Source organism: Rutilus rutilus, assembly GCF_951802725.1.
Source record: "Rutilus rutilus genome assembly, chromosome: 17".
Classification (NCBI taxonomy): domain Eukaryota; kingdom Metazoa; phylum Chordata; class Actinopteri; order Cypriniformes; family Leuciscidae; genus Rutilus; species Rutilus rutilus.
The window spans coordinates 12,909,354-12,930,567 of NC_140230.1; the positions used below are offsets into that span (position 1 = coordinate 12,909,354).

Genomic DNA, 21,214 nt, shown 5'->3' on the forward strand with positions numbered 1-21,214 from the left:
GAGAAGTAGCCTACTATGGTGAGGTGCAAAAACAACCTATTTCTGTGCTTTTAAAATGTGTTTTAAATTGTATATATTAATTTATCATTTATTTTAGGCAATATGTTAATATTTTGTATTAATCTAGCTAGCTATCACATACTACACCTTTGTAGCTTGTACTTTTGTACTTGTACTTGCATTTGTGCAAGCCTATGCCATATATATTATATGGGCCTATATATAATAGCCTACCTGTAATATCTTATAATTTACATTGTGACTAAACTAAACTGAAAAGTTCACTCTTATTTTGAACCTGCCCATGATGAGGAAGAGCCAAAAGTGAAAGTAGTATATCACCTATTGAATGCATCGGGTTTCGAGGTTAGCCTAGCAGAGTTCATGTCTTTGAATGAAATGCGTTTTTGCTCACTTAATGTAAATATATGCATATAATAAGCGACATCTAGCAAAATTATTAGTTATGGCTAATGGCTCCTGTTCGGTGATGTTAACACTCCTCGTCTTCCTTTCGTTGGTTTATGGTGAGTTTTCGACATTTATTCGTATGTTTATTCCTATATTCAGCCGAGCTGCTTCCATAGATTTGCATCCATAGATTGTTTATTAAAAAAATGAAATATAAACGTAATGTTTTACGACGTTAAATAATCTGTTAATGGATTTCTCTTTCGGTTTTATTTTCAATAGTCTGATTTTGGAAGATTTGGTTCCCTCTGCTGTTGAAGTGAACGTACTGTCCTAACTAATGTTAAAGGGATAGTTCACCCAAAAATGAAAAATAGCCCATGATTTAAGTTAGCCCTTAAGTCATCCTAGGTGGATATGAAATTCTTCTTTCAGACGAACACAATCAGAGCTATATTAAAAAATGTCCTGGCTCTTCCAAGCTTTATAATGCCAGTGAATTGCTGTTTCTGTTTTGAAGTCCATAATAGTGCATCTATCCATCATACAAGTGCTCCACACGTCTCCAGGAGGTTAATAAATGCCTTCTGAAGCTTGTGTAAGAAAAATATTCATATTTAACACGTTACAAAGTAAAATTCTAGCTTCCGGCCAAACGGCCATTTGCAGGCCTAATGCACAACTTATGACGTCAGAAGTAGCGCAGTGCGTCATGGCGTAGCGTAAATATCAACAGTACGTCGCATTACTCGCATAAGTTGAGCTTTACACTTAAGTTGAATCCGTATGTTCGTTTGGCCGGAAGCTAGTTATTTTACTTTATAAAGTTTTAAATATGAGTATTTTTCTTACACAAACTCATCGCTTCGCTTCAGAAGGCCTTTATTAACCCACCGCAGTCGTGTGGAGCACTTTTATGATGGATAGATGCACTTTTATGATGGATAGATGCACTTTTATGATGGATACATGCACTTTTATGGACTTCAAAACAGAAACAACCATTCACTGCCATCATAAAGCTTGGAAGAGCCAGGACATTTTTTAATAAAACTCTCTGATTGTATTCGTGTGAAAGATGAATGTCATATACACCTAGGATGACTTGAGGGTGAGTAAATCATGGGCTAATTAAAATTTTTGGGTGAACTATCCCTTTAATACCGCTACTGTGCTAACTACTGTTCTGTCGTCACAGGGCTGGAGGGAGCTGATGTGGTTCTGTCCTGCTCGCTGATCGAAGAGGGGGGAGGGATGGGAGGCATGATGGGCGGGTCGATGTTCAAGCGCACTCCCTCCACGCTGGTGTTCAGGGATCTGGTTGGGAATGCTGATCTGTCACCGGAGCTTGTGACCCCATATAACCCCCCCGAGACCCCTAATGCCGACGATCTGATCTTTGAGTTGATGTGTAAGTGCAGTGAACCTAAAGTCAGCAAGTGAATATGTCTAAATTAAAAACATATAGAATATCTTTCTGTATTGTTTCTCACCCCCACAGTACCATCCATTCAGATTCCTAATGCAGACTTGCTTCTTCACGCTGATTGTAATGAACAGGAAGTGGTTTGTGAGATCAGCCGTTATGTTCCTCGTGATGCTGATTTGGATTCCCTGCCTGCTCATTTCATTGGCTCAGTTCAGCTGGATGGAGGCGGGATCAGCCTCACGCTGGTCCTGCAGACCCTTCACAGTGAGACCACACAATCCCACACGCAACCACTTGTGCAGAGTACACTGAACCTGACTCTCAGCCAAGCAGGAACGTTGCTGACAGAGGGTAATGTTGAAATATGTTATTATTATTGGTCTATGTTCATATATACAAAGGCTGCATCCGAAATCACATACTTCCCTACTATATAGTAGCCGATAAACAGTATGTGATAAAAGAAGTATGTCTGAATTCACAGTACTCATAAAAGAGTAGGCAAAAAGTACCCGGATGACCTACTTCTTCCTGTGAGATTCTGAAGTGTGCATACGATGGACACTTTACTATCCCATGAGGCCATGGGAGAATTTGTGACTGGCAGTGAAGTGACGTAACTGACGCTGATAGGTCACATGATAATGACAGCATGGCAGATGTAGTACGTCCGTATTACATTCATACTAACTACACACACTCATGCTATATAGAAACATACATTTTTAGCGGCCGAGAAGTAATTACTTATTCAAAATAAGTATTCAAGGGAGTGTGTGATTTTGGATGCAGCCACAGTCTCGCGTATAGCTATATGCTATATAGTCAAACATGTTGAATATGAGATGGGAGGAAAAATAATATTCCAGTGCTTTTACGTTGCTCACAAAACTTTGAGTTCTCTCACAAAGTGTTGCATTCCCCTGAGAGACTTTACATTCAGTAGCAAAGAATTTGCGTTCTCTCGGAAAAAAATATTGCGCTCCCCCGTTTTATGAGCGAACACACATTTTCTTGGGGGAACTGATTTTTATACGTTTAGTTTTAATGAATGAATTTTAATACTTAGCATGTGTAATACAAATGAGGATGATAGTTGTTTCTAATTGGCCTAGATTGCCAAACCTTGCACACACAACAAACACTACACTCATACTAAAAGATCCTCTCTCTCTCTCTCTCTCTCTCTTTCTCTCTTCTTAATATCTCTCCACCCAGTTGTGTTTGTGGTGTTCTCGCGTGTCCCGTCCATAGTGGCTCCAATAGGGGGTGATGTGATGTTAGACTGTGGCTTTAGACAGAAGGACTCCGTCCCAGGGCAGGAAGTGGCACTTGAGTGGCGCATACAACATAGAGGAAATGGCCGTAAAATTCTTGATATGAAAGCGAGGGAGGAGGAGACGGACACGGCACCAGAACGTAAGTGAGAAGTATTCAGATAATTAAAGGAAATGACATGTTTGTATGCTAAATATCACCATACTATTGTACACCACAGTATTTGTGGACCGGGAAGGCACAAGCGCTGACGCAGATCTTCTGGTGAGGGACGGGAATGCGTCTCTGACTTTGCAGGGGTTAAAGGTCAACGATGAGGGCACGTACATCTGCACTGTTGGCTCTGGGGAGTTTCAGACTCAACAGATCGTGCAGCTGCACATTACACGTGAGTCTTTCATAGAATGATCAAAATATCCCAGATGTTTCCTGACATTCTGTAAAGGTGTTTCTTCTGCTGTGCAAAGAATTGCAAATTGATCTGACTTTATTTCCCAGCTAGGCCTATATCTCGCAGTTCAGACTTTATACTGTTACTCGCAATTATGAATTTATATTTCACAAATCTGAGAAAAAAAGTCAGATCTGCGAGACATGCAATTCTGTCTTTTTTTTTCTTGCAATTGCAATTTAATATCTCTTTTAGAATTGTGAGATATAAAGTCACAATTCCGAGTTATAATGTCAGAATTGCGAAAAAAAAAAAAAAATCTGAATTATGAGATTAAATTGTTTATTTAATTTAATTTAATATTTTTTATTCCATGGCGGAAACAAGCTTCCATAGCCGTGGGCATGGAAATAAACTCTTAAAGGGATAGTTCACTCATAAAGGAAAATTATTAACATGGAAGCCTAAATACACAATTCATATTTTAAAATATGCTTTCTTTCATTCTTTTTTTAGATTATCATATTTTTTAAGCATAATACTTCCTATTTGTATAACGTAATTTCATTGTTTAATATTGAAAGTCTAAAACTGTAAAAAAAAAAAAGAAGAAAAGTATCAATAAATAAATGCATGATAAAACTTTTAATGTGAGCGGCCTTCATATAGCAAAAAGAAAAACTGAAATCTGTTTGTTTTTATAAAAATCCAAACATTGGATTTACAGTAAGTGCTCAAAGTTGAAGAAACCCGTAAAATTGTTCGCATCCATAAATCCTAAATTTCATGTGAATGTAATTAGTCAAAGATACCATGCCATATCACACTCCATCTTTGCCCAGAACCTCCTCATGTCACTCTGTCTGAGGAGAAACTGATATTTCAGGATTCGACACCTGTGAAACTGAGCTGTCATTGTCAGCGTTACTACCCTCTGGATGTGCAGGTCAGCTCACTTTCACAACAGCCACAGTACAAAACCACATTCTGATCTTGTGCAGTCGCCTTGTTCAGTTCAGCGTCCTGACGGCCCTGTGCTCCTGTAGGTGGAGTGGTTATCCCAAGCACCCTCTGCAGAAGAGCCGGTCTCTTTTACAAAAGAATCCTCTCTCTCCAGCCATCGGCAGCACAGTGATGGGACATACTCCCTCTCCTCTTACCTCACCCTACAGCCCGACGAGCACCCACCGGGGACGGTGGTCACCTGTAGGGTCTCTCACTCCGCCCTAGAAACACCGAGTGATGTCAGTCTGACTGCGGACAGAACTGAGCCAAGTAAGAGATTTTTTAAACGTAAACCTATTGTAGGAGAGTCCAAAATAAAATTAGGAACCTTTGAAATAGCATAATAGGGGCACATTAATATGCAACATAGTGATTACTGCAAATGTAATGTCTTAATTTAAATATTGATGAAATCTGTTGCATATAAAAGCTGTGGACCTTGTTGAATTTAACAGGAAAAACCTTCTGGACAGTTGTCTTAATGTTGGCGATTTCAGTTGTGTTTTTGTATCAAGCATTCAAAGGTGCAGGTGAGTTTCGTTTTTTTTAACACATCAACATTTAACTATGTATATATAATTTAACTATATATACTACCGTTCAAAAGTTTGGGATCAATAAGAAAAAGAAAAAAAAAGATTTTTATTCAGCAAGGATGCATTAAACCATGACAGTAAATGGTGAAATGTAAAATACTCTTTTACATTATTGTTACAAGAAAATCTACTTTAACCCTTGTGTGGTGTTCAAAACCCTATAACCCCCGGGATCTTCCCGGTCAAAAATGACCGGACTATAAAAAATAGCTTATAAATCTCTCATTATACTATATTTTCACCCAATATTGGATTCAATCTTTTTGTCAACTTGTTCTCTTTCAATTAGGACTGGTTTTATATTTCTATTTGCATCTAATTAATCGTAGGCCTCATTTATTTGACAGTAGGGATCTCATTTTTTGAGTAAAAAAAACATTATTTTTGAATAATTTTGGAAATATTAAATAAAATCTGAAGAAAATTGGCACTGTTTATCACACTAGTCTACTTTAATTTTTCACCAGGAATTTTGTTTTGAAAAACTTTTATTTTGTACAATATGGCACATTGTCACACTTGTGGTCTTCCCGGTCAAAAATGACCGGCCTACAAAAAATTGCTTATAAATCACTCGTTACGCAATATTATCACCCAATTTTGGATTCTATATTTTTGTCAACTTGTTTTCTTTCAATTAGAACTGGTTTTATATTTCTATTTGCATCTGAATAATCGAAGGCCTCATTTATTTGACAGTAGGGATCTCATTTTTTGAGTAAAAAAAAACATTATATTTGAATAATTTTGGAAATATTAAATAAAATCTGAAGAAAATTGGCACTGTTTATCAGACTAGTCTACTTTAATTTTTCACCAGGAATTTTGTTTTGAAAAACTTTTATTTTGTACAAAATGGCACATTGTCACACTTGTGGTCTTCCCGGTCAAAAATGACCGGCCTACAAAAAATTGCTTATAAATCACTCGTTATGCAATATTATCACCCAATTTTGGATTCAATCGTTTTGTCAACTTGTTTTCTTTCAATTAGGACTGGTTTTATATTTCTATTTGCATCTGAATAATCATAGGCCTCATTTATTTGACAGTAGGCATCTAATTTTTTGAGTAAAAAAAACAATATTTTTGAATAATTTTGGAAATATTAAATAAAATCTGAAGAAAATTGGCACTGTTGATCACACTAGTCTACTTTAATATTTCACCGGGAATTTTGTTTTGAAAAACTTTTATTTTGTACAAAATGGCACATTGTCACACTTGTGGTCTTCCCGGTCAAAAATGACCGGACTACACAAAATAGCTTATAAATCACTTGTTATGTTGTATTATCACCCAATATTGGATTCAATCTTTTTGTCAACTTGTTCTCTTTCAATTAGGGCTGGTTTTATATTTCTATTTGCATCTGATTAACCGTAGGCCTCATTTATTTGAGAGTAGGCATCTCATTTTTTGAGTAAAAAAAACATTATTTTTGAATAATTTTGGAAATATTAAATAAAATCTGAAGAAAATTGGCACTGTTGATCACACTAGTCTACTTTAATTTTTCACCAGGAATTTGATTTTGAAAAACTTTTATTTTGTACAAAATGGCACAGAGTTACACTTGTGGTGTTCCACTGGGCCATTGAGGGCCATTGTTTCAATGGGCCATTGAAAGTGAATGGGAGAGACTGAAAAGTTTTCAGGAGCATGTTCATTGTTTATGTACACATATGTGCATGTGATGGATTATGGTGAGTTTGGGCTCTTTTTAATCTTAACAATCTCATGTAAATAATGATGTGCCATTTTTCACAATTTATGCATGCTTCATTGAGTTATGAGTTAAAACGCGACATAAGTGCTAGGCTACATCTATATTCAAGGCTCTGTGAGCGCCTGTGGGGGTTTGTGTGTTACAACTCCATTAGGAATATCTTTAGATCTGAGTGATGGATTATGCTGAGTTTGGGCTCTTTTTAATTGTGATAGTCTACTCAAAATAATGATGTACATTTTTCTACGATCTGTGCATGCTTTGTGAAGTTATGAGCGAAAACCAAACGTGAGAGCTTCATGAGTATATACTTGGCTAGGTGCGTCTGTGGTATTTTTTGTGTTAAAACGCCATGAGGAATATCTTTAGATCTGAGTGATGGATTATGCTGAGTTTGGGCTCTTTTTAATCGTGAGCTCCTGCTGTAAATAACCATGTTTCATTTTTCATGACCGATGTATGTTTCATGAAGTTACGAGTAAAAAGGCCAAGTCTAAGCTACCTTGCTTGGCTATGTGAGTCTGTGTGTCTGTAGTATTTTTTGTGTTAGAACTCCATGAGGAATATCTTTAGTTCTGTGTGATGGATTATGTTGAGTTTGGACTCATTTTAATTGTAAGCATCTGCTGTAAATAATGATGTGTCATTTTCCACAATCGGAGCATGTTTCATGAAGTTACGAGCGGAAATGTGTCTAAAATTCCATCATCCATATATGGTTTACACATGGGTCTCTTGAAGGGCTTCTTTTACAAAAACCTCGCTCAAGTTTAATAAAAAGCCTGAAACAATTATGCTTGCTGTATTCTACTCATTGAGACCTTTCAAATGACATATGACACAGGACTATCTGAGCTGTATGATGTATTTGACATATTGCTGAATGTAGTACAAAAAAGTAGTTTATAAATTATGAATTAGTTTTTTTTTATTTATCAGCAAATAACTCAGCACTACTTAGGAGTTTATCAAATTGGCTACATTCATTGTAAATGTCAGACTCTAAGCTTTCAAATGACACCTATTTTAAGTTGATCAAGGTAAAAGTTTTGAAAAATATTATGATTATTTATTTCGCAGCTAGGTGGCGCCTGCGGGTGGTACACTCTGTTTTAGAGAGATAACTCGGCTCTCGTTAGGAGTTGATCAAAGTGATTAGATGCATTAAAAAGCTGAGATTCTAAGCTTTAAAATGATACATATTTTGTGTTGTTCCATTCATTGTTTGCATTGGTCTCTCCCATTCACTTTCAATGGCCCATTGAAACAATGGCCCACAATGGCCCTCAATGGCCCAGTGGAACACCACAAGTGTAACTCTGTGCCATATTGTAAAAAATAAAAGTTTTTCAAAACCAAATTCCTGGTGAAAAATTAAAGTACACTAGTGTGATCAACAGTGCCAATTTTCTTCAGATTTTATTTTATTTTCCCAAAATTATTCAAAAATATAAAAAAAATTTACTCAAAAATTGAGATGCCTACTCTCAAATAAATGAGGCCTACAATTAATCAGATGCAAATAGAAATATAAAACCAGTCCTAATTGAAAGAGAACAAGTTGACAAAAAGATTGAATCCAATATTGGGTGATAATATTGCATAAAGAGTGATTTATAAGCAATTTTTTGTAGGCCGGTCATTTTTGACCGGGAAGACCACAAGTGTGACAATGTGCCATTTTGTACAAAATAAAAGTTTTTCAAAACAAAATTCCTGGTGAAATATTAAAGTAGACTAGTGTGATCAACAGTGCCAATTTTCTTCAGATTTTATTTAAAATTTCCAAAATTATTCAAAAATAATGTTTTTTTTACTCAAAAAATGAGATGCCTACTGTCAAATAAATGAGGCCTACGATTAATCAGATGCAAATAGAAATATAAAACCAGTCCTAATTGAAAGAGAACAAGTTGACAAAACGATTGAATCCAATATTGGGTGATAATATTGCATAACAAGTGATTTCTAAGCAATTTCTTGTAGTCCGGTCATTTTTGACCGGGAAGACCACAAGTGTAACAAGGTGAAAAAATCCCCCCTAAAAAAGTAAGAAAATTGTCAAAAAACATTTGAGAAGTAGTTATACCATCTGTGAATAAAGTCACTAAGTTTCAGTCCAAAGCGATAACATTAACTAGTATTTTGGGGTAAAAGAAAATTCTCTCCGGGTCAAAATGACCCGAACACCACACAAGGGTTAAATCAATTTTGTTCTTTTTAACTTTTTTTTTTTTCATCAAAGAAAAATGTTTATAAAAATGTTTCCACCAATATATACAGCAGCACAACTGTTTTCAACATTGATAATAATAATAAATGTTTCTTGAGCAGCAAATCATCATATTAGAATGATTTCTGAAGGATCATGTGACTCTGAAGACTGGAGTAATGATACTAAAAATTCAGAATAATATGTTATAATATGTCAAAATTACTGTATTTTTAATCAAAAAAATTAATCCTTGGTGTGCATAACATAAGATACTTTGAGAAACACGAAAACATCTTTTGAACGGTACTGTATACCACAAAATAGTGAGGGGACTTAAATGTTAAATGTATTATTATGTCTTTTAAGAGAACTGAGGACCCGTCGTCTTGAAATCTTGGAAGGAGCCGTTTTAGTTTTTTACTTGATCCATCTTTCCCCATCTGTCTTCCAGTGGATTTATTTTCATTCAGTCATGGTACATTTGCTTAATAGAAGTTAAATGTCAAAAAAAGGTTTCCTGCGTAACTTATTCAATAAATGTAAAATGAATTCCATTGTTTATCTTCTGATCTACTGGATGTTGTTTTGTTGTACATTTTCCTTGTGTTTGATAAATAAAAACAGAAACAGATCAGGTTTTGTTGATGGTTTTACTGGCATCATCTACACACATATCAGGGACATACAAGCATGCTGTTTATGCCATTACAGTCTAATCCTGGCATCAGGGCTGATGGCATTACCCCTCTGTTACGGTATATGTTTTCATTCATTCATATTTATACGTATAATCATTTGTCTCAATTGATCTTACAAGAGAAATATAAGACATGTCTACAGTCTCCAACAGAACAAAATATAAAAGTCTGTGCTTGACGAAGGAATGTGAACCAACAGCTGTATTTTGCATGGCAGTATAGATTATAATTTATGCTCTTTTTGCATTGATTATCTGTTATTTTCTGTACATTTCAGTACATTTTGGCAGGGTTGTAGCATTCACAACTTGTTCCCCGGTGAGGCTTTTCCACAGTACAGGAAAATGAGGCTTTTTTTGTACAGGCAGTTAATAGTAATATAGTAAACATTTAAACATATTACTAGTAAAAGAGTCTAACAGTGGGATTATTCTGCCATGCAAGTCAATAAACAACAAATGAACAATGTGCACATGTTCTCATTTTTCCCATTTCACACAGTTATAGAATTTTTTTACTGTTTGTTTTCATTAACTTGTGCACCTCCAGGTAAACACAGAAAATAAAAGTACAAAAGCTGTCACTGGGGCGGATACCCTTTCAAAAGATACTATGTAAGGATGGGGAAATAAAGCATCATAAAGCACATAAAGCTTCAAGAGTGTCAAAAACGGCACCATCTGGTGGTTAGTTACAAATTAAAGCAGCCAAAAGTCCGTGAAAAAAGCTACATCGGATAAAGCAGCCACCACACACACTTCATAGTTTTAAAGGGGACCTATTGTGTAAAATTCACTTTTACATGGTGTTTGAACATAAATGTGTGTCGGCAGTGTGCCTATAATGGTAAAAATCCACCCACTCCTCTTTTTTTAATCCCCATAAATCATAAGCAGTGTCTCAGAACAAGCTGTTTGCAGATTCTAGCTTTTCTGATGTCACAAATGCGTAGGCCCCACCCACGACTGCTGATGGACTCCGCCCTATTAGCATAAACCCGCCCTGTATGAGCTGTACACTCTCTGCCATGTTTATCTCCTCGTCAGAGCATTTAACAGCAGCATTCAAGTAAGAAATCTATTCTTTTCTGTTTTTCTTTTGTTGTTTGATTCATATTAACAACAATATATGACTTATGACAACAACATACATGACTTGTATTACATCTTGTAATAAGGGGCATAATAGGTCACCTTTAATGTTATGTATAAACAAATAAAAGCCTAACACGACGTCTCTGATAAATTCATTTACCATTAGAATGTGGCAATAAATGGCAGTATGAATATTGATATGATGTAACAGAAGAATAGTAATAGAAGTGTATGACTAACAGTTACATATGGAAAGTATTTTATTTTCCTGAAATAATTTTTATTCTTCATATTACTTTTATGACTGGGTATTTAAAAATGTAATTAATAGGTTTGATCTAAATTAAAACTTGTAAAGTAAGATCTGGCGTTCGAGCTTTCTGACACGCAAAGCAAATTGTGCACGTGATTGGACAGAAAGTGAGGCTTCGTTTGTCGTCGTTTACGTGACTCAGTGAAACCATTAGCAAAGTAGATAAAGTTTTTGCCAAGTCACGCCCCGATACGGGGCTTCACTGGAGATTGTGCTCAGGAAATTGTGCTGTGTGATATGTTCCTCAAAGATTCAGTTTCATAAAAAAGAAAAGGAAATCATTGTCATACGTAACATCACTACTTATATGTACTATTTTACCACCAGAGTGACCGCTTTTGTAGCTTTTTATCTCATTGCATTCTCATAAATTATCTGTCTAGTTGTGTGTTTTTTATTTTAATTTTAAATCTGTATCTTAAAGGTGCAGTAAGCAATTTCTGAGAAACACTGTTGAAAGTGGATCGGACCGAGCACCACAACACACTAGTAGCCAATCAGCATTAGGAGGCGTGTCCACTCATGATGGGGGAGGAGAGAGAGAGTGAGCAAGAGGGAGATTTAAAGAAAGACTGTAGAAAGAGAGATGGCTGAGAGACATTACAAAAGAGAAAAGGTCAGGGGCCGTATTCACAAAGAATTTTAAGGCTAAAAGTAGCTCCTAACTGGCGAATTTAGGAGCAACTCCTAAAAATAATGGGCGTGTCACTCGTAACTTTAGGACTCCTAATTTATTTGACTAAGAGTAATTCACGAAGCATTTTAGCCCTAAAAGTAGCACCTAAGCCTGGGACAGCTTAAAAGAAGTCGAGAGGACTCCTAACTCACTAAGACCTATTCACAAACCGCTTTTTGTGGCATTTCACGTTGCGATGTTTTGAAATGCGTACGCGGAGCTTCCAATCGCGAGGGAACAATTTAGCATTGTAGGCATAATGCAATAACGCCACCAACAACCAAAACTAGGCTACTCATTGCATGTAAACTAATTGTAACGTTTCATTGTGAATCAAATTAAAATGTTCTTCTCTTTGCAAACGTAGGCAGAGGCATATAGTGACAGATTAATTCAATAATGTTGCAAAGATATTGCATCAATCCATATGTTTCATTAGGCTACTAGGCTATTTGTTTTGCCTTACTCTTTATTCATTTAGGCTATTTATTCAGTTATTCATCATCTTCCGTCCTTCGCACTACTTGTGTAGCGCACGCATTCTCAGACCTGTCACCTGTCACTCATCATCGTAGGGGAGGTGTTTGGAATCATTCCCGCGTTACAATCATCAGCCAATCAAGGTGGTCACTTCAGTCAAGCTCGTGCATGAGTAATGACGTCATCCATAGCAACGAAGACTCACTCTTAGTTTAGGAGTTGTCATTTTTCTTTACTAAGAGTAGGTCTGAAAGGCGTTGTGAATAACTTTTAAGAGAAAACTCCAAGCTAAAATCTTTTAGTGCGATTTAGGAGTACTCCTAGTGGTAAGATAAAATGCTTTGTGAATACGGCCCCAGATGATTATCACTGGAAAAAGAAGGGTTATGATCAGGGAGGAGCTTTAGGACCCGCGCTGATATTAGAAAAGCTTTCCAGAGCCGAGACCGAAGTGGGAAGATCTGAAACCGGACACAGAGGTTGAGTTGTTTCTGCTCAATACGTAACATTGGTTTTGCTATGTTTCACAGAACCAAGATATGGTGTTGTTGAAATGTTAGCTACAACAACAAACTCTTGCTTGTATATACTCTTGTCTGTTAATTTTTTGTTTTTCCTTGTCTTTCATTCATCATTTTAGCTTTATTTTGCTTCGCTTTAGCTATGATAAAGAGACATCCACTCTTGCTTTGCGTGTTCGTGCATTTTGGGGGCAGAGCAATGAAGAGAAGTGTGTGTCTATTTGGGTTGATTTCAAATATCAACAGTGTTTTTCTCAGAAATGCTTACATTTAGAATAAAAGTCAAAGGATGACAGCTCATGAATCGTCTCTAAATAACAGGGTTATGGCAACAGCAGTAGTGATAATAGGATGGGGGCGTATCTGAAGGGACAGATTATGCCAGTATCAATTTATAAAATTTCTCCGAAAGGTCAGATGAGAAAGCTTTGGCATTACAGGGACAGAAAGAATGTTTACTGACTTTACTATCATCTATTCCCCCACCAACACACACACACACACACACACACACATGCATACAGACTCTCTTTGTCTCTCTCTCTCTCTCTCTCTCTCTCTCTCTCTCTCTCTCTCTCTCACACACACACTCTACCGTTCAAAGGTCTGTTCAAAATGCTCACCAAAGCTGCATGCATTTGATAAAAAATACAATAAAAACAGTATTAATGTGAAATATTATTATATATCTTAAAATGTAATGCATTCCTGTGATGCAAAGCCGAATTTTCAGCATCATTACTGCAGTCTACATTTCCTTCAGAAATCAGGATGTTGATTTGGTGCTCAAGAAACAACGATTTTTGGGCGAATAGAAAAGTTCAAAAGAACAGCATTTATTTGTCTTTGCTGTCACTTTTGATCAATTTTATGCTTCCTTGCTAAATAGAATTATTCATTTCTTAAAAAAAATAAAAAATCTAACAGACCCAAAACTTTTGAACGGTAGTGTGCTCCTCCCATGAGCACTGCATCTCCTTTTTCATCCTCCTACCTTGTCTTCACAAGTGTCACCACATTTTTTTCCTTCCTGGCTTCTCCCACTTATTCTTAATCTGTTTTTCTTCTGCTTTCCCTCTCTTTACTCTTTCTGTGCACTCATGTATGAATGTCTGCAGAAGGTCTGAATAATGCAGGAGATTCCAAGAGGGAGGGAAAAGGAGAGAGGTAGACAAAAACTGAAAGATATAGAGAGCATGTGACATGTGTTCTGATACAGGAGAAAGGAGAGCAGACATCTACATACTACAGTCACACCAGTGCAAAAGGTCTAAATGGAGAGACCTTAGGATTGAAGAAAGAAGTATTTGGGAAATAGGTGGAGCTCATGATTGTGTTTTCTTCGTTCATTTTCTTGTTTGTTGCAGGTGGATCGGCTCAAGAGAAGAAATACACTAGATAAGGAAATATAAAAAGGGAGAGTGTGAAAAAAAGGTGCAAAATGTGTCTCTTGTCGGGTTCAGTAGCCATAAAAAATGCTGGGTTGTTGGGTCAAATATGGACAAACCCAGCCGTTGGGTTAATTTTTTTTTTATTAAATTTTTAACCCAACGTTTGGGTTTGTCCCAAAATTGGGTTAAAAAGTTTTTGAGTGTACCATGACGCACAACTGCTCTCAATGAATAATTCACCGTAATGATGAATTATTGAGCTTATGCTGAGTTGGTCCAGTCTGAGCTCTAAACACAGTAAAGAGTGTATACAGTACAGTCAATACAGTAAACTCGCGCAGGCGGTTGGTCTGAGAACCAGCACTGATGCCTCTAATAAAGCTAAGCATCACTTAAAGAAGCCTGAGCATCCCAGAATGCTCTGCGTGCCCACGACAGGTAAGCATGTACTGTAAGTGTCTGCACATTCAAAACTACCTTCCTTTGCTAAAGAGAAAATGATGTGTAAATAATGGTATTAAATCATGAATAAAAAGTAAATAAATTCTTGAATACGATAAAAAGCAATGAAATAAAAATGTAAAAACAATAAATCTTCAGAGCTCAAAGCTTTAAAATTTTCATATAAATACAGAAATATAATCAGAAATCCCCAAATAAATGGTAATAACAGGTAATTGTGCTATTATAATACAATATAATATATAATTGCCTTTGTAACAATTAAAACTAACAGACGTTCTAGTATAATAAGATAATAGGAGATAATGGCAAAGTTGTCTGATCATAAAGAGTAAAAGCAATTGCTTCAATTAACCCATTAAATGATTCGAAACTCACAGAAAATGATTCCAACGAAGAGGACTCCAATGACACCCATAATAATCATCATCTGAGGGAGAAAAAAAACAGGCTAAAAATGGTTACAATTACACAATTCATCACTGACTCCGCATTACAAGAAGGAAGACAGCAACACAAACATCCTGGTTATCAAGACTCATCAGATCAAGAATCTGACAACAAACGCTTACAAATCCTTAAGTTTAAGTGTATGTAAAATATATTTTTAGGTGCCTGCTCGAGCAACTCAAGGATTATGGGATTTGTTAATTTTATCATCTGCCTAGCATTGTCAAAAGTACCGACTTCAGTACCAGAAAAAAAGAAAAAAATGTGATGATACTAGCATTTCCCTCTAGCATTTTGAGCCCTGTTGAAAGGATTCTTAAACACCTCTGATTGGCCACTGTGTTCAAGCGCTCAACATATATGTCTGTGATTGGCTACAATGATCAACGCTTCAAAAACATGTTGTCTTCACTGAGTGGCGAGCGCTTACACAGATACACACGGGAGTGTTTGAAAGCAGGCGTCTATCAGCAGATCCGTCTATCAGTGGATATATTAGGGATCCGCTGATATAAGCCTGCTTTCAAACACTCCCGTGTGTATCTGTGTAAGCGCTCGGTGAAGACAACATGTTTTTGAAGCGTTGATCATTGTAGCCAATCAGAGACATATATATTGAATGCGTGAAGACAATGGCCAATCAGAGGTGTTTTAGAACACAATAATTTATGGTGTGGGACAGGGGTGTCCAAACCTGCTCCTGGAGGGCCACTGTCCTGCAGAGTTTAGCCTACTCGCCTTAACACTCCTGTCTGGAAGTTTCTAGTATGCCTAGTGAGACCTTGATTGGCTGGTTCAGGTGTGTTTAATTGGGGTTGGTGCTGAACTTTGTAGGACAGTGGCCCTTCCAGGAGCAGGAAATCGACACCCCTGGTGTAGGGCCTCCTTCTGCAGCCAATACAGCATCAATTTGTCTGGTATGACAAATAGAAGTCAGAGGGATTTTGAGGGATTTCGAGCCATTCTTCTTCCATAACAGTGGCCAAGTCCACTATGTGAAGCTGGAAGAGGATAACGTTTGCTCCTCCTAAATAACAAAAAATATTTAGATCTGGTGACTGTGCAGGCCATGGGAGATTCAACTTCACTTTCAGGTTCATCAAACCATTCTGTCACAAGTCTTGCTGAGTGCATTATCATGCTGATATACGGCACCCCCTTCAGGGTACAATGTTTGAACCAGATGCACATGGTCCTCCCATCAAGCACAGTTGGGAATGCAATGATATTGCAGCCCAAACCATCACTGATCCACCCCGTGCTTCATTATGGGCACACAACAGTCCAGATGTTAAGCTTCTTTTGGGCTTCTCCACATCATAACTCCCACGGATGCGGCAAAGACAATGAAGGTGGACTCAGAGGACAATACATGTTTTACATTGTCTACAGCCCAAGATTTGCACTGTTGGCACCACTGAAACTGATATTGACATGAGTGACCAAAGGTTTGGCTATAGCAGCCCGACCATGAATTTTGATTCAGTGGAGCTCCTGACTAACAGTTTTGGTGGAAACAGGAAAGTCGAGGTGCACATTTAATTCTGCAGAGTTGGACAGCTGTGGTTTTATGTTTTTTGGATACAGTCTGGGTTAGTACATGGACATCCCTTTCAGACAGCTTCCTCTTGCATCGACAGTTACTCTTGTTGGATGTGGTTCATTCTGCGTGGTAGAACGCCGTAGGGGCATGGCCACAAAAATGAGTTTTGCCACACCAGTTGCCACCCCAAAGTTGCCCAGTGTCTCAGCTCGCATATTTATGCAATGCACAAACAATTTAAGGATTTGGTTTATGGAGGTGCGTAACTTAGTCAACATCCCCATCGGCTCATAATAAAAGTTTATCTTACCTCGATTGGGTCACTTAAAAGCACATATCTAATACGAAATATAATTTGCAATTGTTTGTTTTATGTCTGATGTTAATTTATTCAGATAAATACGCATTTTTGTCCCTGCAGTACTATGCAGTTTAAAAGATCAGCATGAATCCACAGGCTGCGCCTCTGCAGTATAACCGGAGTGTGGAAAGAAGAACGCACTAGTCTTGTCTTTTATTATCAAATCACTGGTGGTGCTTCTGAAATTAGTGAGGGTTCTCTAGTAAAGTGCAGTAATGTGTAAGCAACCATAACAACAATAACAATGTACAGTGAGATATTTACAAGATTTACAAGTTATTACTTTTACAAATAATTGCACAAACTTGCTATAGCAACTAGAACGTGCGCAAAATGCATTCCCTTTGTAATCACTAAAGAGCAGTCATTCATCTCAGTTCATCGCAATCTCACAAGTAATCATATCAAGTAAATATGATTGAAGTAATCATATTATAATTAATGAAGCTATCTAAACTGCACAATGAATCTCTTATTTACATCGTGTCAGCACTTTTTATAATGAGTGGATACGCGAACGTGCAGAACTCGCCACTGAACAAAAAATCTGGCGATTTGGGCGATGAGTTGATCCTGATTAACTTTAACAACTCTGATTGGCCACTGCGTTGAAAAGATCAACTGACATGTCTGTGATTGGCTACATTGCTCAATGCTACAAAAGCATGTTGTAAATAGAAACCATTGACGCTTTCCTGAGCACAAATTCACACTGGAGCGTTTGCCAAATCTGTTTCGCCAATATGATATTATTACAGTTTCAACTTAAAAAACTCTTGAACTCTTGCTTTCCGTAGAACCGGGCCTGCTTGTCCAGAGACGAGTAAGTGAGAATCTCACATACCAAAGCAATCCTTTCTTTTGAGTTGTGCATTCTGGCAGGTGTAATGGTATCGAATAAATTGTTATTCAAATCACAGGGATTTCAGGGGACAAAACTTGCCTTCATGCGGAGAAACGGCCAAATCAACAAAATATGTTGAAGATCTTCGTTGTTGAAACTTACTTTTTTTATGTTATTATTATATTTAATGTCAATTATTTTTTATTTTTTTTCAAATCCCTAAGTGGGAGTATATGATCAAAAATAGTAATGCATCAATTACAAAAACATATACATGTTCATATACATATACATCCTACTCATAAAGTAGTAGACAGTACACAAAGAGATGGACGATGTCCAAAGTTTCTCTGCATCAATCGGTAATTAGCAAAACCCAGAAGCTCCAGTTTACACATATTAACTAATTAACACTAGCAGCTGTTCTGAGCAAAATTGCTGAGCACAGCATGAGCACTGACCTATTTACTTCTGCGTGTTATTTCATAGAGCTCTGAGTACAGTAGAATTATCTATGTAGGCTACTATTATTAATATTTTGAAATCGTTTCAAATCTTTTTTAAATGTTTTCATTTTCATTTAAGTTGTAGTAATTTTATTTACTTTTATTATTTTGTTATTATGATTATTTCCTATACTGCTTTATTAAAAAAATATATATTTTAATTTTTATTTAGTTTTAGTACTTCAACATTAGTACTTCAACTATAAGTTTTTCATCTAATATTTATATTTTATTTCAGCTTTATTAATATAATCAGAATGTCCCACCTTGCAGTTCTTCCACCAGTATTTGTTCTTGAGTTTGGCAGCACAGCTTTCGAACTGTGAAGCCCCGGCCTGCAGAGCATCTGCCCTGTCGTCTAGCTCAGACAGCTTCTGGTCTCTCTCCAGAACCTTATCCACATTCACACGCATGATATCCACCACCTGCAAGACCACAAACACACAGAGGACATGAGGCAAGAAATATCAGCACTGAACACTTGTGTTGCAAAAGCATTGGTTCATAAGGAAAGAAAGAAAAGTATACAGAAAGTCTGCAAATCTTGCCCATCCATAGCTAATCCTTATATCTCTTGTCCATAAAAACTCACTCACCTCCTCCACTTGTGCTTGTGTCTGCTGTAGTCTGCGGTTGCTGGTGGTGTTTGGAGGGGGAGGAGGACCGGCTCCTCCAGGGCCACCTGGGGCTCCAGGAGCACCTGCTGCGTTGGCATCATCTGCAGAAGACCTGAACATCCAAAGACAATCATGACACATAAAAACTGCTGACTGAATTTGCTTAACCCTTACAAAAATTAACCATTTTTATAACCACAGTTTTAATGCAAATACCATTAGTTAAGCAAAACCATAGTTAATTTATGGTTACCATGGTTTAACTACAATAACCATGTTTTGGGGGTTTTATTTGTTGTAAGCCCATGGTAAATTTACATAATATTTCTGATTTGATGTTCCAGTTATGTCGAACACAGGGTATTAATTAGTGCATTAATTTCTTCTTTTATTTTAAGGTCAAAATTTCTGGTTGACCGATATGGGTTTTTCATTGTCTAGTACCAAGGCTGATTATGTACTGTACACGTGTAGGCTATTACGATAAAGGTTCAATGTTTATTATCCATTGAATCCTGGTTATCAGTCTTTATAACAGGGAGGTCTAGTTTATATACTGGCCTACCAAAAAATGTAAGGCCTGGTTTCACAGACAGGGCTTAGATTAAGCCAGGATTAGGTCTTAGTTCAATTAGCCTAGGACATTTAAGTAGCTTTTATAAACGAAAAAACATAACTGGTGTGCATCTTGAGACAAAACAATGGCACTGACACATTTTAAGATAGATCAATGGAAGTTGAGTTCAGTTAAAACATGCATTTTAGTCTGGGACTAGGATTGACCCTTATCTGTGAAACCGGGGGGTAACGTTAAAAATATAAACATTTAATCATACAGTTTAGTGTTAGGCAATCCATGCCTGAGATCACTCCAGCGTTTCCAACAAATCGATAAAAAAAAATGTAAGTCACTCACACTCATGAGGAATTAAGCTTGAAAACTGTTTACAAAGTTACATATAGGCTACGTAACGTTAGGTCTATACTTGTAGCAAAAAAATTGGTAGAATATAGAGTCTGCGAAAATACTTACATTCTCTTTCAGAGTACCTCGCCGAAGGGAAAAGAGTCAAAAGTTGATACAATTCAAATTAAAACAGCGAAGAAGCGGTAGAAATGGTTAAATTAGGAAGGAGAGACCGATGTGCGGTATTGAAGCGGCTTGCTGCTGATGCAGAATCCCCACGCGAGTCATCAGTGCGATTGGCGCATTATCGAGGCACGCGCTGGACAGTTAAAGCGGTCGCGTGCTCGGACGCACGAGCGCATAAATAAACGTTCAGTTGCGCCTTGAGGGAACTCCAGTAAAGGATTTCTCTCTTTTCAGTTTTCTCCCCAAAAAGTTACAAATTTCAACGTGAATTAGAGAAACACAGTGGTTAATTATAACATACAGAATGCAGTGCGGGCTAATTTTGAGTGCTCTCGCTGGTTTGTAGGTTAGTGCAGTAAATGTGCGCGCGCTGCGCTCCTGCACTGCGTCGCTACTGTATCTGAACTCATGAGGATGAGGATGATGATGATGCGCTGCGTGTTTTTACTACCCCCATCCTCATCCTCTCTCTCTCTCTCCCTCTCTCTCTCTGTACTGCGGTACTTCAGTGAGTTAAGAGTGCTGAGTCGGCTTGTTCTTTCTAAAGGGATTTTTTCTCTCTCTCTGATAACAGGTTTCTCCACATCCCCCACTTGCTATACTTCTCAAGTCCTGCATATAGGCGAGTATGGGTCTCATAGGCCTGGTTTCACAGACAGGGCTAAGATTGAGCCAGGATTAGGCCTTAATTCAATTAGGACATTGAAGTAGCTTTTATAAACACAAGAAAAAAAACCCTTTCCTGATGTGCATCTTGAGACATACAATGGCACTGACATATTTTAAGATATCTCAGTGCAAGTTGCTTTCAGTTAAAACAGCTCAAACATGCATTTTAGTCTGGGACAAACTTAAACCTCACCTGTGAAACCGGGGGATAGTCTAATAAACATCATGGCAATATTCTGACGTCATCCCTGCATCCATGCACTTTATCCAAACTGGGTTTTATGAGGCGGTTAACTAATTATTTAATAAAAATGCTGCATAACATATTATAGAGCATAATGATCACTTTTGTAGATGCAATGCAGACTCAAAATGTTAAAAACTAATTTGTCAGTCTCTATTGTGATTGTGATATTTTTTGCACAGAAAAACAGAGCTTCGG

The 21,214-nt window shown here is 37.2% G+C and overlaps 2 protein-coding genes across 3 annotated transcripts; one reads left to right on the forward strand and one right to left on the reverse strand.

The window, feature by feature from the left end:
* The first annotated feature begins 300 nt into the window (after positions 1–300).
* On the forward strand, positions 301–9,686 carry tapbpl (TAP binding protein like). The gene is made up of 9 exons (XM_084385550.1): positions 301–527; positions 1,610–1,822; positions 1,913–2,191; positions 3,059–3,259; positions 3,339–3,506; positions 4,352–4,455; positions 4,556–4,784; positions 4,970–5,044; positions 9,421–9,686. Exons 1-9 carry the CDS (start codon positions 467–469, stop codon positions 9,426–9,428), a joined length of 1,338 nt encoding a protein of 445 aa, XP_084241676.1. The 5' UTR covers positions 301–466; the 3' UTR covers positions 9,429–9,686.
* A 4,235-nt stretch (positions 9,687–13,921) lies between these two features.
* On the reverse strand, positions 13,922–20,582 carry vamp1b (vesicle associated membrane protein 1b; the record flags this gene model as incomplete). 2 transcript variants are annotated; one of them, XM_084385552.1, is made up of 5 exons in its annotated part: positions 13,922–14,230; positions 15,068–15,119; positions 18,660–18,818; positions 18,990–19,122; positions 20,044–20,582. In XM_084385552.1, coding segments are annotated over 5 exons (363 nt in total). In that variant the 3' UTR covers positions 13,922–14,213. The 2 variants fall into 2 exon arrangements, with proteins under 2 accessions (XP_084241678.1, XP_084241677.1); XM_084385551.1 differs by lacking the exon at positions 20,044–20,582 and having other exon boundaries at positions 14,105–14,230; positions 18,990–19,130.
* Between the last annotated feature and the right edge of the window lie 632 nt (positions 20,583–21,214).

Excerpts from the sequence above, each read along its gene's own strand:
- tapbpl (XM_084385550.1), top strand. The coding sequence starts at position 467 with ATGGCTAATGGCTCCTGTTCGGTGATGTTAACACTCCTCGTCTTCCTT. Across the intron at positions 1,823-1,912 it reads TCTGATCTTTGAGTTGATGT|TACCATCCATTCAGATTCCT; the intron begins GTAAGTGCAGTG and ends TCACCCCCACAG. Across the intron at positions 4,456-4,555 it reads ACTACCCTCTGGATGTGCAG|GTGGAGTGGTTATCCCAAGC; the intron begins GTCAGCTCACTT and ends GTGCTCCTGTAG.